This window comes from Sinohyriopsis cumingii, chromosome 8 (genome assembly GCF_028554795.1).
Source record: "Sinohyriopsis cumingii isolate HCF-2022 chromosome 8, ASM2855479v2, whole genome shotgun sequence".
Taxonomy (NCBI): Eukaryota; Metazoa; Mollusca; class Bivalvia; order Unionida; family Unionidae; genus Sinohyriopsis; species Sinohyriopsis cumingii.
This window is the reverse complement of record NC_142968.1, coordinates 37,232,531-37,250,068: the sequence shown is the minus strand read 5'-3', so window position 1 is coordinate 37,250,068 and position 17,538 is coordinate 37,232,531. Positions and strand designations below refer to the sequence as shown.

Here is a 17,538-nt window from a genome sequence, read left to right as displayed (position 1 = left end):
AAATTAGGAAACAAAACTTTACAAAATATCTTAAAGTCAAACGTATTTTGACAAATCGTTGATACAACCTAAACTGCTGCGAAAAAAAGAAAGAATGCTAAGTTTTCATTTCTATTGTTATTTAATTATACCAGTTTCATGGTATATGGCGATACTATATTTGCATTGGTAGACGAGATATGACAGCCAGCATAAACAAACATAATCATAGTTATCATGGCTATTAAAAAGCAACAATGTGCGTGAAAAATAACTTTTATTGTATATTCAACAGTCTTCAACTTGGCATGAGACAATGAATATAACCTCAAGGTACATTGTTATCTCAGGAGCCAAAAAATGTAATTTTTTTCAGGTGTTTAGGTTATTTATTAATTTCCTGTATAAATAAGTCTTTCCAAAAACACAATCACCGCAGCACCGGATTAATCACTACATATTCTTACACCAACACTCCGAAAATTTGAGAAATAAACATCGTTTTCCATCTTACATAAAAAGACAAACGACACAAAAAATTATCTCATGCTTTAACAAGTCAGACTGAATTGCCTTGTTGAGTCATTGATTCTACACTGTGGGGAAACTGGATTTTGTGGCTATGCCGCACATGTTGTGTTTGTTTCTGGCCATCATGATGTAACCCTGCATACCCCAACTTGTTCCCCAGCTGGAAAATAAATAAATGCAAGAAACTAAGTCAATGTATGTATGTATGTATGTATGTATGTATGTATGTATGTATGCATGCATATACGTATGTGTGTGTGTGTGTGTGTATGTATGTATGCATGTAGCAGACTATATCTGTTACATACCTATTATATTCCCGACTACACACACACACATATATATATATATATATATATATATATATATATATATATATATATATATATATATATATATATATATATATATAGATAGATAGATATATAATGGGAATAGAGTCATTAAATAATTTCTTCTACAATATCTCTGATTGTTTACGAAAGGGTCCAATAATTAACCAAATGGCGTAATCTAACAAAGCAGGCATGCATATGTGGACAAGTAGAATTACATAATTGTAGTACAAGTGTTCCAATAGCTCAATGAAAAGAAATAAAAGAAACAAACCAACCAACCGAACAATCACACATGCATACATCCGGGCGGACAGACAGTAATACAGGCAAAATGCAGAGAAGACAAACAAAACTGAACAAAGAAGACAAAATCAGAAGAACAAGACCAAACTATCAAATAATTCCGACTGACCTGTTCTTAACTAGCCAATAGTCCTTGCCACCTTGAGTTCCATATCCTACAGCTAGAACTCCATGGTCCAGAGCTTGAGGATTACATTGTGGGTCACTGTAGATTCCATGCTTGTACAGCTGGAAAGAATTGTGGCTGGCGTCTATTGCAACTGATATGGGGCCCACCGTTGCTACAGCCTTCTGAAGGTCCGCTTCACTACCTGATTCGATATCATTGCAGCTAACTTCGGTGGCTCCCACATTCGCTTGTGAGAACTTGCACTTTTGATTCTGAATGATATAATATACTGACATAAACCCAAAGGTCATGCTACTCAGGATCACGTGGAACTTAGAACTGTTGCTCCCCCGAACCCTATCCGTTTGTTCATATATCCTTTATTGCCAGGCGAAAAATAATTCTCTTCCCTTATGAAAGGTGACAAAAGTACGGGTGCAAAGAAATCCTCTGCCATATTTTGCCCCCTTTTTAAATGGCCTTTCCCCATGGTCACGGTCTGTATGTAGGCTATAATTTTTGTTGTTGTGACTTTGCGAAAGGCAAGTGACTTAGATATCTCCAGCACTCGCAACTGGTGATAACTTAAAATTTCAGTAAGGAGTGGTGGTGATGGTGTAGAAAGAAATGGGAGTTGGTGATTGATAGGAGTCCCTTGTGGAATTTGTGATATGGACATGAGTAACGATACGATAGATTTCGGAGACAGCAGTGTGAATCACTTCGACTTTCTATCCTTTTAACATAGTTCCCATGAAACACGACCTAAAAGCGGCATTATAGGAAGAGTTAATTTATTTTTCAAACAGTATTAATGGCAAAAATATCCTAAAATACTGCGATAAACCGCAAAAAGCATATTTCAAACAGAAGATATATGTAGACTGCTATCATTATACATGGATTCCTCGAACTATTACTTGTTTAGCTCAGTGCAAATTCCAATATGATTCATGTTACAGAATCAAAACTTTAAAAACAGAAAATAATCTTAGTTGTTTCTAATGCCACTATAATCATCACCAAGAAACTGATAACTGTGTCTCACTTTTGCTAACGTGGACGAGATGAAATAAAACGAATCGATTCAGTATTTATTAACTAATTACCAAGCATTTTCAGCTACGTAATGTAGATGATATTAAACCACAGTTACATACTTAATTTAGTCAATAGCCAGCCAAATTTACTTATGTAATTTAACCTATTGCCGGCTATATGTACTACGCAACTAGTCAATTGTCAACCATATTTACCTGTATTATGTAGCAAATAACCTATCATATTTGCTTACGTAATTAGTGCATATTTATTTCGTAAATAAAGGTGACATATCAATGACTCACAGAACTATGATTTATCAAATATGTGAGTTCGGAAACACACGTGTATATCAGAGAGAGAGAGAGAGAGAGATTATACCCGAGCTTTGTATGGGTAAGATGTTTCAGTATCGATGCCCTTATTGATGATGATGTACTGAAAAGCCTGGTCCATCAAGCCTCCCTCGCAGCCCATATTACCTGGTCACAAAAATGTATCATATGTACGCGAAATGAAATTTATATTTCAAATTTTCTATTTTGTTAAGTCGAAGTTGATAAGGGACGACAACCTCTATGCCCAACTATCCTGAACAACTAACACTGATAGGCTGAAAAACGTTAATGTTATAATCTCAATTTTGTATATTAAAGGGGGGAAAAAAGAACAGTCCATTCCCAAGGCCGAGCTAACATATCAATACCGAAATAGTCACCCAAGCAATTACTCTTCAGTGTTACTATATTAACGTTCGGATAGACTTGAGTAGCTGCCACTTCTGTAAATTCTTAAATGCAGGTTTTACTGACCATTTAAAATAAATGTACTAATTTTTTGCAAAACTTAGATATATAAAAGCCCCGTGTCAATGACCAACCAAATAAAAAATAATTGATTATTCGGTTTCAAACTAATACATTTGAAATATATCGTACATAAATCTCGCACGTCCAATCCATAGACGACGTATATAGATCTTAAAGTGGACTTAAGACAAAGGAACAAGAAGAACCGGAAGAAAACCACCATCTTTAGATGTATGGCAATTTGTACTTATATGTGCTGCGCTCGGATCGACCCCACGACCACATAAGTGTGAAGTTAGTATGTCACTCAGAATCACTGTATTATTCCGAGGGCAGTGTATGCAATTTGCCCTGTTGCTTTTTACACACTTGTGATCTCTTAAGCTGATCATTGATATATGTATGTATGTGTATATATATATATATATATATATATATATATATATATATATATATATATATATATATATATATATATATATATATATAAAGCATCTAATTCCTCAAATGTTATGTTGTCAAAATTTGGTTTCGTCTTAGTGCTTTACTTCACAGCAACATAAGCTAGTTATTTAGTGCTGAATTAATTGGAGTAAAGTGCCTTGCTATGTCGAATTAATTGGAGTAAAGTGCCTTGCTATGTCGAATCAATTGGAGTAAAGTGCCTTGCTATGTGGCTTCTTGGGACCTTTTCACAACAAACTGAGAATAACTTACGATACATATACGTCAGAGACATTTGGTTAAAAGGGTAAATAGAGCAAGATTTTAAATAAGACAATTACTATAGGAAAGTGGCGGCTACACAATGCTGGTCGAATCCCGCGGTCTAGCGTAGGTTACTCGTCGGTATATAAAGCACAATATCGGTTGATATTTCGACTAAATGTGTAGAAATCGCAGACATATATAACAAAGTTATAACTTTGCTGAGACTAAAAAACAGGTTTAAATTTTCAAACGGCATATGTTGAAAACGTAGCAATGACAATAAACAGCAGTTTAGACAGTTATCAATTAATCAGTTAAAATTGTTTTATAAGATCAATTTATTATGATGCAAATGAACTGTCATTAATAGTGGCTGCTTGGACATGTTTAGTCAGAAAACAACGTATGTATGTATGTATGTATGTATGTTTGTATGTCTACCTTCCCACATACCCATCTGAGTTATATACATCATACTTCTTATGTCTGTAAAATTAAGTACCTTCTTTCCCTGAGCAGTCTACGAGATTCTGTTCCGAAAGGGACACCAGCTTTTTAGTCTTATTGAAATGCTGTCCCTCGAGGGATCCAGTTGCTGAAAAGGCCCAACACGACCCACATTGGCCCTATAGCAACAGAAAAGCAGCATTTGCATCATTCACACTCTCAATACAGTGATTGGACATCCCGGTCCCTTCGATATGTTACCTCTCTTTAGGAATCAGCCTATTTTACAATCAATTAGAATCAGGTGAACATATTATTCTCAAAATTATCATATCAATACAGAGATAGTCACCTGTATTTTATTTATTTATGTATTTATTTATTTATTTATTTATTTATGTATTTATGTATTTATTTATTTATTTATTTATTTTGTATTATTATTATTATTATTATCAAAGATTTCATCTAATTTCGATGACATTGAACAGTTGAAATGATGCAACACAGCGCAACACTTCACGCTATGCAATGTCATAGTTTGGTCCGTGGATCCAGTTACTAACGATTTGTCTTAATATTTAACAAGAGAATAAGGGAGAAGGCTTTCAATCATCCCCAGCGAAGCAGCTTTCTAAATGAAGAACAGTGTTAACTGAGCTTTGTTTGTTCACGTATACTTACTGTTTTTCAACACTAAAATTGCAGACGTTTCCATCTCATTTAATCTGAGTAAATTTCAAATATCAAGACTGTAAGGGATGCACTGGAATTAGAATTTTTCCATGTAATCTTTTATTTATGACAGCATGGTGAACGAGGAAATATCGTTCTATTTGAAATCGAAATATTGATCAGAAGTCAACAGATTTGCCTACTGATAAATATCCTGAAGTGTTACCCTCCTTAGGGCAATAATAATAATAATAATAATAATAATAGCAATCGTAGAAAAATATATTGTTTTAATTTCACTGTACAATTATGAAAGAAGATTAATTTGGGATTCCAGTTTCTTCACAGAATTCGTATCGATAGTATCGTACTTATAACAAGCAACCAGCTACTAATACGTCATTATTTGCAGTCGCTTTGGAGTCTGCATCATTTCGCTTAAATACATTAATAGCCTGAAAAAGTATAGATTTCATTCTGCCGGTACATAATTTGCGAGAAAATATGGGTATACTCTGTTCAATATAGAAAAGTACAGGAAACATTTAGGTTTGATTCAAATTGACATTTAGGATCAATGGGATAATTAGGACCACTGACATATTGTGTGCTATTCAGGTATTTTGCCAGTCTGTATGCAGAATGGCTTGTCTTTGTGTACATGATTATGTAAGTGATTTAGTGGTTAATTCGAACACAATGGTCATTCCTATTACAAATGGGCATTCCTATTACAATGGACATTCCTATTACAGTGGATATTCCTATTACAATGGTCATTCCTATTACAAATAGGCATTCATATTACAATGGACATTCCTATTACAGTGGATATTCCTATTACAAATGGGCATTCCTATTACAAGAGACATTCCCATTAAAGTGGACATTCCTATTACAAATGGGCATTCCTATTACAATGGACATTCCTATTACAATGGGCATTCCTATTACAATGGACATCCCTATTACAGTGGGCATTCCTATTACAAATGGGCATTCCTATTACAATGGACATCCCTATTACAGTGGACATTCCTATTACAATGGGTATTCCTATTACAATGGACATGCCTATTACAGGGGACATTCTTATTACAAATGGGCATTCCTATTACAATGGGCATCCCTATTACAATGGGCATCCCTATTACAGTGGACATCCCTATTACAGTGGACATTCCTATTACAAATGAGGATTCCTATTACAACGGACATTCATATTACAATGGACATTACTTTTACAATGGGCATTCCTATTACAAGGGACATTCATGTTACAATGGACATTCCTGTTACAAATGGACATTCCTATTACAATGGACATTTCTTATTACAATGGGCATTCCTATTACAAATGGGCATTCCTATTACAAATCGTATTATTACTCTCTCTCTCTCTCTCTCTCTCTCTCTCTCTTGTCATCAGGTTGATTTTTGGTTGTTTCTTAACGATATTCTTAACACATGATTGCCAATATCATGCTGAGAAAATGGGACCTTGGTGTGTTTTTCCCAGGGATACACCAAGGCGGCCAGGCCAGGCTGGTCTTGGCTGGTATCGAACACACGATTCATGGGTTATGAGTCCGGCGCACTACTAAATTGCAGCTATAGAAAGCGGCTCTATTCTTGCCATCAGGAGCTGTCGAATACGATAGAAACATGCGGCTTTCAGTAATTCTGGGAAATTTATCAGTCTAGCTTTGAAGACAGTTAAAATCATCCTCAATATCATGTGTACAGTTTGCTTATGTTTTATGTCAAATATTTGAGAAAGTACTGAGTAGACACAAAATGATAATACTTTTTACAAGTTTCACATGCACGGATTCATCCCAAGCCATATTGAGCATCTGGTTAACGCTGATCATCGAAAAGTACTACTGTGGAATATGAGCAGAGCAGAATAGTCATTGCTAAATTTAGCAATCAGCTCAGATAAAACATAAAATTTAAAAACATCAACTCATATGTTGCTGCTTTTGTTATTTGTCTACGACTCCATATGAACTTATAATTTTAAAGTATCTTTCTTTCTTTCCCCAAATTCTCTCTCCCCCCCCACCTCAACTACTTGATTCATACATAAATATGTTTTGTAACCCTTTAAGAAATGGCTTCCTAATGACTCTAAAACTGATCATCAATACAAATAATATATCAGAAGTGAATAGTTAATATATATGTCATATCGGTCATAATTACCCACTTATTGACGTCAGAAGTGCTAACTTATTGTAGTTAGAATAATCCACCTGGTCGATAGAATTTGATTTGGATGGATAAAATTAAATTTTCTTCTATTATTTATTATTTTTGTGTGAAACCCATAGTCAAATTTCATTATATAAGTTCTCTTAATATTTGTCTAATTCGGGAAATATTGAAGTCAGATATGCTGTTGTGTATATGTCAATAAGTACAACTGCCAAAGTAGTCCGAATATGGCACATTTACCATAAATGAAAAATTCAGCATGTCAAATCAAATACTGGGACTCATTCAGAATACAAACTGATTATAGGACAATTAGCTTAGGACACATAATAAAGTACAATAAAAACTTTCTGAGAATCTATAAAATATACAAAGGATCTCAAATGAGTAACGAAATAATACTGAATTTATGTGTCGAATCGAACACTGGCGGCCAAAAATGTTCAATGAAACAAAAAATTCCAGATGGCGGGGTTAAAAAGTTTTCCAACGATTGCAGCCAATCTGTAAAGATAATACTGCACAATAATTTCATAGGCTTATCAGAATCACATAAAGTGATATGTTCACCTGTATGTCAAAAATATGAAACTGCACACAATAGGGTGCAAAGTGTATCCAACTATGTGATAATACGTAATATATGGAAATCACCTGGTTCTTGATTGGCGTGACGTACCCCTTTGTCCTCCAATCGACCGATGCAGGAAGGTCAGACAACCGTAAGTTACTCGGGAATGTAAACTTTCCACAGTTTGTCTTGGATGGATCATGTCTGTATCCATTCATTGTCCTAACAAACTCCTCTGAGGTCTGAATATTTATAACGACAGAGGTTAGATAATAATAATAATAATAATAATATACTGCTTTAGAAGGCAGTGAAACTAAATAGCAGCTAATTAATGAGAAAGTACAGAACAAATTTCACTGCAATTTTCACCATTAGGTCAAAGTGGTGAATTGAAAAGAAAATATAGGCCACAATGACTCAGTCTCGGTAGAATTTTTAAGTTTCGCTCATACTGCATACAACTTCAGGTTTTGTTTATGATACTGCAATACAGAAGACAGTGTATGAGAAAGGAACGTAAATACATTTTCCATTATTACATAAATGCGAAAAAAAAGTTCAATTACTTTTTTGTAATGGTGTACCATTTAATTGAAGATGCTGTATTCATAACTGCATCTGATCACTTTAAATAAACATTTAATGCATTTTACCGTTGACCCGTCTTATGGGCCAAAGAGGAGGGAGCCAAATACTTATATATGGTGATTATCATATAGACAGCCAATGAACTGTACTTCATAACGAGATGAAGCTATTGACATAAGATGGAATGTCAGACATGCACAATATTCCCTAGCGTAGCGATAACAATACGATTTATCTTGAACTAGAAATTACACATTACCCTGACTTTGACTTCGATAAGAAGACCGAAATTATGTTATTCCTGATGACAATGAGAAAAATAGCTAAGCCTATGTTCATTTCTCTACGACCAAGGCAATGGCGGGGAACGTTGAATTTTAAGTTCTTAAACTTTGATAAGTATTACTCGTGGTCTTGTATGGAAAATCGGCATTTGCCAAATCTATCATCTATAGGAATAGGGACTTAAGATCTCTGTTATGATCTCAGAACATGATAAAATGTGATGTCTTTATTTTTTATTACAGATTTTTCATGTCTTGCTATTAGTCATTACAAAATGCATCTTCAAAAAGCTTTGTTTTTATATCAGCGACTTTTTGCAGTTGGGTCAAAAATCTGTTCTTGTAGCACATAGTCTTTTACTGGGGGCATGTCCAAACTGACCATATCGGCATATTCATTCATTCCAAGCCAGTAAGTATGCACGCCACGGTCCGCCTCCAGGTTATGCTGCTGGACACGCTTTAGGTTCTCTTCCCAAATAAAGCGCCTAAAGACATAGCAAAACTGATGTCAAAAATTTAACCACAGTGCAATACTTTCAACGTATAGATTACATTGTAAACATCCAGCAAAAATTAAATATAATTAGTTAGCTGAAGTCACTTAGAGCACACCCCACTCTTACCTTTTTAAAATTTGGTTGATATATAAATCAACACAAAATAACTTATGAAAATATAATAAAAAAACAAATTTTTAACAAAAATAGCGAAATTTTACGTCTCGTCTGTCCCGCAAGAGAGTGATTAAACAATTATTATAGTCACTTGAACAAGAAATGCAGTTCAGCATAATCACTGGAACCTACTTTCAATGGGTTCCTTGTGGAACGTGAAAATAGGTCACGTTGACTTTCTTTTGCTAACAGTGCAGTACAAATGGGATAAAACAAAAACATTTTCAACGTACATGCGTATAATAAGTTTTACGAATATGAAAAAGAAGCTTTTCGGAAAATTGATGATGACCTGCAAAGCAAACTTACATGTCCATAAATGTCTTACCTCATAGGTTCCTCCTCTGGGGTATATTTCTTGTTGTACGTTGTCTTGTATAACTCAAACTCATTGTCCAGCTCAAGGTTGAATGATAGCCCTAGGACCACAAGACCAGCCAGTAGAAAAACGCGTAACATCTAAACGAGAAGATTAATGCGCTATAATTGTCGTATGCAATTGTATTAGCATATAGATAAATAATTAAACCAGAGGGGAAAATGTTAATGCGAACCTGGACCCAGTTCATATATAACTCAACCAAAGTATCTGTATGTCGAACTGATCCATCGTTCTAGCTATCGCATGTTAGACTCCACCTTGTTTGGAGTTTCCTCGCAGACAAATGAAAGCCAAAGCATTAGGGTAACTATTGTTAATAACTACACACTTAGTTTTTATCGATATTATTTCTTATACCAATGCTCTGAAGTTGCTGAAGAATTAGTATCAAAATTCAACCATTTATTCATTGAATCATCCTCGGTAAATATTATCGTGTTTTTAACTGACTTGTCGTCAGAGAAGAGAAAACCACTTCTACTCGTTATTTATGTTGACACCTGGTCCATGTAAATTAAGATTTAACAATTAATGCATGCAGCAAATATCATACAAAATAGCTGAATAGTGCTGGATGGTATGACCTTTTGAATTTGCAGATTATATTTAGTGGCAGACAGAAAGGTGATGGACATTAGGTCTCGATGTCCAACAAGCTACCAGTTATTTTGTTTTTTACACAGATATACTCGCAAGCGCGCAAATACGGAAGTGATTGAAGGACCTCTTTTGGTTTATCGAACCGGTAATAAATAAATAATCCAGTAAACAAAATGGACTAAATGGTAAATAATCACATCGGAACGAGACAATTCAGGTTCATGCAATATAATTAAACTAGGTCAACTCTGAATATGCAAAAGTTAAAAACTGTGTTGCTTACAGTTCAAATATTCAAAGTCAGTAAAAGCGATGCTATCTTTTTTATTACAGAAAATCAAGAAACTGTATTAATACTAACTCTGATGAGTCGTTTATAAAAAAAAATTATACCACCTTAAAATTGAAAGTATGCTTATATCTGAAAAAAATAATTGAGAAACAACACGATACTCGTCACTCACAGTAAGATATGATATTTAAATATAAATAGAAGTATAAATTAAGGTAATTTAGTCAAATCAGTTCTCTCTCTCTCTCTCTCTCTCTCTCTCTCAGTTAGGAAAGCGGGGCATGTTTTCTCTTGTTAGAAGTGAAACTGTTTTCATCAGTAACTAAGCATCAAAGGAAGTCTTATTCAACCGTTCATATTGGTGTATTTCTTCTGTTTGATTAGTTCCCTATAAACTCTTCCAGTTAAAAGCAAAATATGCATCAGCACATTTCGTGTGAATACTACACACAGCTATGGCATTTGCACATTCTCCAGTTCGTTTGTACCCCCTACTGATTTTATAAGCGAAGCGTCAAGGACAAACAATGCACAAATGTTTGTCATTTCACTCATTAATTTTTATTGTCTAATATGACTGTCGCAAGGGGTCCCCAATATTCTCTACTTATTGCCGTTTTAAACCAAACTGAATCTCTCAATGTAAAGAAGCAGACAGACTGATCACCGTCGTTATCTGGTTTCTAGAACAGTCCATTTGAGTAAAAGCTATGTCGTCTGCGTCCAATATTTGCAATGTCCAGTTTTAAAAATTCTAAATAAAAATAATTGAACAAATAAAGATGAATTCTTGTATACGAATGTCAAACATTGTCGAAATTATTGAAACTATCAAAGACGGCGAATGACATCAAACATGTTGCTTGGTAACATAGACTCGCCCATGCAAATATGGCGACATTGTTACTAACAAAACCCCCAATTTGATTCGAAACTCTAACATGCTGACAGTGTTTGAGTCCTCCTGACAAAATCAGGTCAGAAATTCAAAATTGATGAATGAAATTATTAAGTTTTGTATAGCTTTTATATCCTTGATGCTGTTTTTTATAATTAGAAGAGGAAAAAACAGTATGGTGTGTGAGTACAGTAATTGTAAATAAGGGATATACATATCAATAAATCCTGACCTAGTTGTAGATAAAGGATGTATATTGCTTATATCCATGGGACATGATCTACTTATAGATAAGGGACGTATATATCAGTGGGACATGATCTACCAAACTAATGCATGACATCCAAGCAAACCTAACAACTTGCTTACCTCCTAGAGCAGAACAACTCGATAACTGCCTGCGCTTATTGCTCGACAAACATGCCCCAGCTACCAAGTGCAGAGTATCAATTCAAAAGTGTTCTCCATGGTATCGCAGTGTTAGAGACTAGGTTTGCACTGCTAAAAGTGACCGCCGTAAAGTTGAGAGGCTTTGGCTTTCCACCAGACTAAGCAAATATATGAGGCCTCTAAGAAGAATGTCACAAATATAGTCCATGCAGCGAAATCAGCCCACTACACTACTAAGATCATGGAAAGTTCCAGTTGCAAAGAGCTCTTCGAGATTACTAACAAGCTAATGTCAAGGAACAAATCTACACCACTTCCAACTACCTTCTCTCCAGTCGACCTTCCGGACATGTTTGCAAATTTCTTCCGTGACAAAGTACAAACCATTAAAGATAAGCTTGACACCACAAGTTTAGCTGACTCGTCGGCACCATGCAGTTGGGATGCAGAATTTGAGCGGCAACCATTAGCAGCATTTGAACCTGTTTCTATGGATTTCGTACGTTTTATCGTGATGAAGAGTGCACCAAAGTCATGTGAACTTGATCCAATTCCAACATCACTGCTGCTTGAGTGCTTAGATACAATATTGCCTTCACTAACTGATGTTATTAATACCTCTCTCTCTCATCTGGTGAATTCCCATCATTTTTCAAAACTGCCATTGTAAAGCTTCTGCTGAAGAAACCAACACTCGACCATAACGATTTAAAGAACATATAAAAAATCTTAGAAAAGGTTGTTCTATCCCAGCTTGTTCTATCCCAACTTGTATCTCATCTGAATTCAAACAGTCTTTTTAGCAATGTACAATCCGCATATCGCCCTTGCCACAGTACTGAAACTACTCTTCTAAAAGTAGTTAATGACATTCTCTATGCTTTGGATAGCGGAAAGATTACAGTCCTCACCCTCCTTGATTTGTCTGCAGCATTTGACACAATATACCATGATATATTACTTCACCGTCTTCAGCATTTATTTAGTATTCATGATAAAGCCTTACTGTGGTTCAAGTCCTACTTGGTCAACAGGACACAAATTGTGTCTTCAAATGGAATACACTCCAGCCCAGTTAATCTATGTTGTGGTGTTCCACAGGGGTCTGTTCTTGGACCTGTTCTCTTCATTCTGTACACTCAACCGCTCTTAAGTGTCATAGATCATCATCCAGTGTCTCACCAATTGTACGCTGATGACACCCAAATATACAAATCTAGCCACCCAACTGAAGTTGATGCTACCATCCAAGGTGCAAAGAGGTGCATTTCTGCTGTGAAATCATGGATGACATGTACCAAGCTGCAGATGAATAATGATAAAACTGAGGCCATTCTGATCACAACACAAAGACTTTCTCATTCACATTCTTTATCTCAAACAATAAATATCAGCAACACCAACACTAAATTCACCCAATCAGTACGAAACCTAGGTGTTACTCTGGACAGTACTCTCACATTGCACCAACATGTCATGAACATATGCAAGGCTGCATATCTTGAGCTGAGACGCATCAGTCACATTCGCAAATATCTTTCAGTTGATGCCACTAACACACTTGTGTGTTCATTAGTACTTTCAAGACTGGACTATTGCAACTCAGTTCTGTCTGGTTCATCTCAGTATCTACTCCAGAAACTTCAACAAGTTCAAAACACAGCTGCTCGGATCATACTTAGAGTACCACGATCAAAGCACACCTCCCCGCTGCTCTGTACCCTACAATGGCTAGCCATTCGATCCAGAATCAAACACAAAATTTGTTCTCTGTGCTACGTTTCACTGTTGGACTCCAGTCCAACATACCTATCCGACCTCACCTATGTTTACACACCAGCAAGATACTTAAGCTCCTCTTCTGACAATCGTGTATTCATTATTCCCACTATGAAAACAAAGTCATATGGACAGCGTTCTTTTGCATACCAGGGCCCAGCAACGTGGAATGAATTGCCCACTGAACTTAGACACAAAGACACAGTGATCCCATTCAAGAGATCTCTTAAAACTCACTTATTTCGACTGCAAAAACAAACTTAAAGACCTAATAATGTTTCCTACCTTAAATATTTTCAGCATGTTTTTTTATGTTTCTAATTTCATGGTGTTTGTTTCTGTAATCATATCATTATATATCATATCATTATATATGTTTTTTTTATGTTATAAGTGTTGTCTAATGTTGTAAAGCGCTTAGAGCTTCTAAAGATTAGGAGCGATTGAGAAACAAACAACGAGGTGCTTGAACGTGCCAAGATTTACAGCATGGTCACACTCCTCCGCCAACGTCGCATCAGATGGCTGGGCCATGTACGTCGGATGGATGACGGACGGATCCTTAAGGACATTCTTTATTCCAAACTCGCCTCTGGCAAAAGGTCGATCGGACGGCCACATCTCCGCTTCAAGGATGTCTGCAAGCGCGACATGAAAGCCCTTGACATCGATGTCAACACCTGGGACGAACTCGCTCTAGACAGGTCAAGCTGGCGACATGATCTGATCACTGGTCTGAAAGCCGGCGAGGACAAGATACACTTGCTAGCTGATGAAAAACGATCGCAGAAGAAGAAGGAGCAGCTCCAACCAACACCAGACACAACCTTCAACAGCAGCAAGGACTGCCACTCTCGTGTTGGACTACATAGCCACAGCAGACGCTGCACAACCACCAACCTGGATATCTCTCATGGGCGCACTTCCGTCGTCTCTCGAGACTAACGGATGCCAACCAAAATATCCATGGGACATGATCTACTTATAGATAAGTGACGTATATATCCATGAGACATGGTCTACTTATAAAGGGACGTATATATCCATGGAACATGATCTAGTTATAGATAAGGGACCTATATATCCAAGAGTCATGATCAAGCTGTAGATGAAATACATTCATATTCATGAAGCATGATTTTGTTACCGCATTGGGCATCCATATTGGCTAGTCAATGTTTGTGCTATTCGCCGCAGGCAGCATAAGCAAAATCTGACTTACCAGTCACCTTTTTTAGGAAATACATGTCTTTAACAATGAGAAAATATAAGTTAGATACATATAACCGATCTTTTAGAGGAGTAAGAAAATTTAGATATATCAATTGGCAAAGACAATAAATATAAGTAGTTCGTCTATATTTGATATTGTAGTTAACATTTAAGCGTGTTCTGAGATTTCCTGCCGCCCCATGTGTTAAAAACAATTCGTTTGATTTCGAAACTTAACTCCAAAATAGCCATACATTGGGTAAGATAAATTGACCATGGCATTACAAGGGGAGACAACTTCGGAAAGCCTAAACAAGAAACACAACGGTAATCAGATGTAAAATTAAAAATATCGTTCAACAAGTTGGTGAAAGTTAAGAAACATAAGAACGAACGCCATTTTAACTTTCAAAGTGCATCATTATAATTCGTTCACTTCTACAGATAAAACGGTAAATTTCTCAAAAATGTATTGTTCATTTATTTTTTGTTTGCAATGGAATCATCCCTTGTGGCGTGTTATTCGAGATATTTTACCCGATACGTATTCTGTTGGGAGTGTAATAGACATGATTAAATAAACAAACAATAAATTAATAAAACATTGTTCATAAACATAGTAAATAGAATAGACTTTTGTACTGTATTATTTCTAACGAGGCCAAGAAGTAGTAATACTGGGAATATACGGTCGCTTATTGTTGTCAATCATGGTCTATACGGAATTTCTCAACTTAATAAGTACCAAGATGTTTTTTTTTTCAATGGCAGTTCATTAAATAGTTGTACCAATTAGTAACTACTATACTGTAATCCAGCTACTCCGATCACTTAGAATTAAGGACAGTGTACGATTTCATATATGTTCAAATGAAGTCTTGTTGTTCAAATGGACGATTTTAGGGACCACACTACATATACCTTCATACTTTACGGTCGACCAGGATTGTCGATTATTTCGTTTTCTACAGGTAGAAAATGTTTGTTATATGAACAGGTAGAGTAATTCAAATTACTGTACTACACTGGTACCTGTATGCAATTCTAGGCTGCTCACTCTATCAAAATCTTGTGGTCTCCCTACCCACCCCGTCCCTTCTCAAATGTATTACTTGATATTCTATCCGTTGTTTTCACCTGACGTCAAAAAACGTGTGTATTTCCATATCCGCCATATTGATTCTCAAACCGGTTCTTAACAACATTGTTTTTCCTACATAACTATGAAGGCAAGTCTCATTTTGTGCGTAAGGATATAATAATGTATCACATTCTGTCAGCATGTCAGCCGCACGATACCAAATGCTTGACTTCCCCATGTTTTCTTCAGGTAAAACATTGACATTTCAACCATCTTTGTTATTCTTTCATAAACAAATAGATCAATCAATAAACAGATGCATAAACAAATAGATACACTAACAAGTATAAACATGCAATGATTTTCACTTTACATGGGCTGAAATCAATCATTTAGTTATAGTCAAAGTTTAAAAACCAATCATTAATATATAATTTCATATTTCTAAAAGCATTTCAAGAATACTCGGTTTTGACGTTCGGTACAAAGTCATGCTCCGTTAGGCAAATGTTTCGTTTTAATACACTGATGATAAAACTTCTTTGAACGGTTATCCGTTACATTCAATATCACCATAAGTCCATCGTCTCCACCACAAATACAATATTTGACCGTACTTATTAAAACTGGTTTGTCAACTGTCTTTGGCACAAGGACATGTTTTCGCGAAAAGTATTTGTTCATTAAAGTTCTGGCATAGTACACATGCTACGAACTTTTATTTCCGTAACAGTTATTGTATCCGAAGATAATTGTCCGGAAATACTCTTTCAAGATGACTTGCTTAGGAACATCATACAAAATATTTTTAAAAAAGACAATATTGTCTGTTTATATAATAAAAAAAATGTATTTATATTTGATAACAATATGCTCGATTATGGTTCAACTTCACTTTTCTGTCTTTTGATATAAGCCAGGTAACTTACAGTTTTATTTATATTTTCGTGCTATTGGGACACATAAATTCAAGCATAATCCATGTTTCATGTCGATTAAGTAAACATCCTTATCGATAATTAAATCAGATTTGTATCTTGAATATACGTGATAACTCGCATTGATCAAGATTTGTTAGAGACTCGGAATGGCTACACAAGGTACGCTCATTTTGCATTGTGGGTATTTGCGTACACAATCGTGACTGTGAAAACAACCCATTGTCATATATGAGTATTTACATGATCATACACATACAGCTGATATGTCCTTACCTTGTTCTGTAGTTCTCTGTTCAGTAAACTAACGATTTATTGGTAGCCGCTCGGGTTTTAACTTGCTTGGGCACGTGACCGTCATATTCCCATAAGATTAGAGATAGGCATGCCAGCTGTCTATCATGTGATAAGATGAAATCATCTCCGTCGTTTACATTGACCCAACTTTTCAGATTAATAGGCCAGTATGATAAATATTCATTGATAAACAAAAAAAAATATTTTTCTTTCATTTATTGAGTAATTATTGGAACGAAATTATGTAGAGAAATATTTGTATTAAGTTGGATTGTCAGAGAACGCTTTTGTAGGGCCAATATACGCAGCAGTAACGAGTCCGCTGTACACCGTTGCCATCCGGGGTTTGATCCCTCATCCCGCGAAAGGGTATATAGTCGCCC

General features: G+C 35.6%; 1 protein-coding gene across 1 annotated transcript; it reads right to left on the bottom strand.

Moving 5' to 3' along the window:
- Nucleotides 1–243: 243 nt before the first annotated feature.
- Nucleotides 244–17,159, bottom strand: LOC149793298 (cathepsin L-like peptidase). Its single transcript, XM_089967276.1, has 8 exons — nt 17,135–17,159; nt 9,615–9,745; nt 8,992–9,097; nt 7,818–7,976; nt 4,324–4,447; nt 2,683–2,783; nt 1,261–1,532; nt 244–670 (listed from the first exon to the last, which is right to left on the bottom strand). The coding sequence occupies exons 2-8, from the start codon at nt 9,743–9,745 to the stop codon at nt 571–573; spliced, it is 993 nt and encodes a 330-aa protein (XP_089823402.1). The 5' UTR covers nt 17,135–17,159; the 3' UTR covers nt 244–570.
- Nucleotides 17,160–17,538: the final 379 nt, after the last annotated feature.

Excerpts from the sequence above, each read along its gene's own strand:
- LOC149793298 (XM_089967276.1), bottom strand. The coding sequence starts at position 9,745 with ATGTTACGCGTTTTTCTACTGGCTGGTCTTGTGGTCCTAGGGCTATCA. Across the intron at positions 9,098-9,614 it reads CCAGAGGAGGAACCTATGAG|GCGCTTTATTTGGGAAGAGA; the intron begins GTAAGACATTTA and ends CTATGTCTTTAG. Across the intron at positions 1,533-2,682 it reads CTTACCCATACAAAGCTCGG|AATCAAAAGTGCAAGTTCTC; the intron begins GTATAATCTCTC and ends TATATCATTCAG.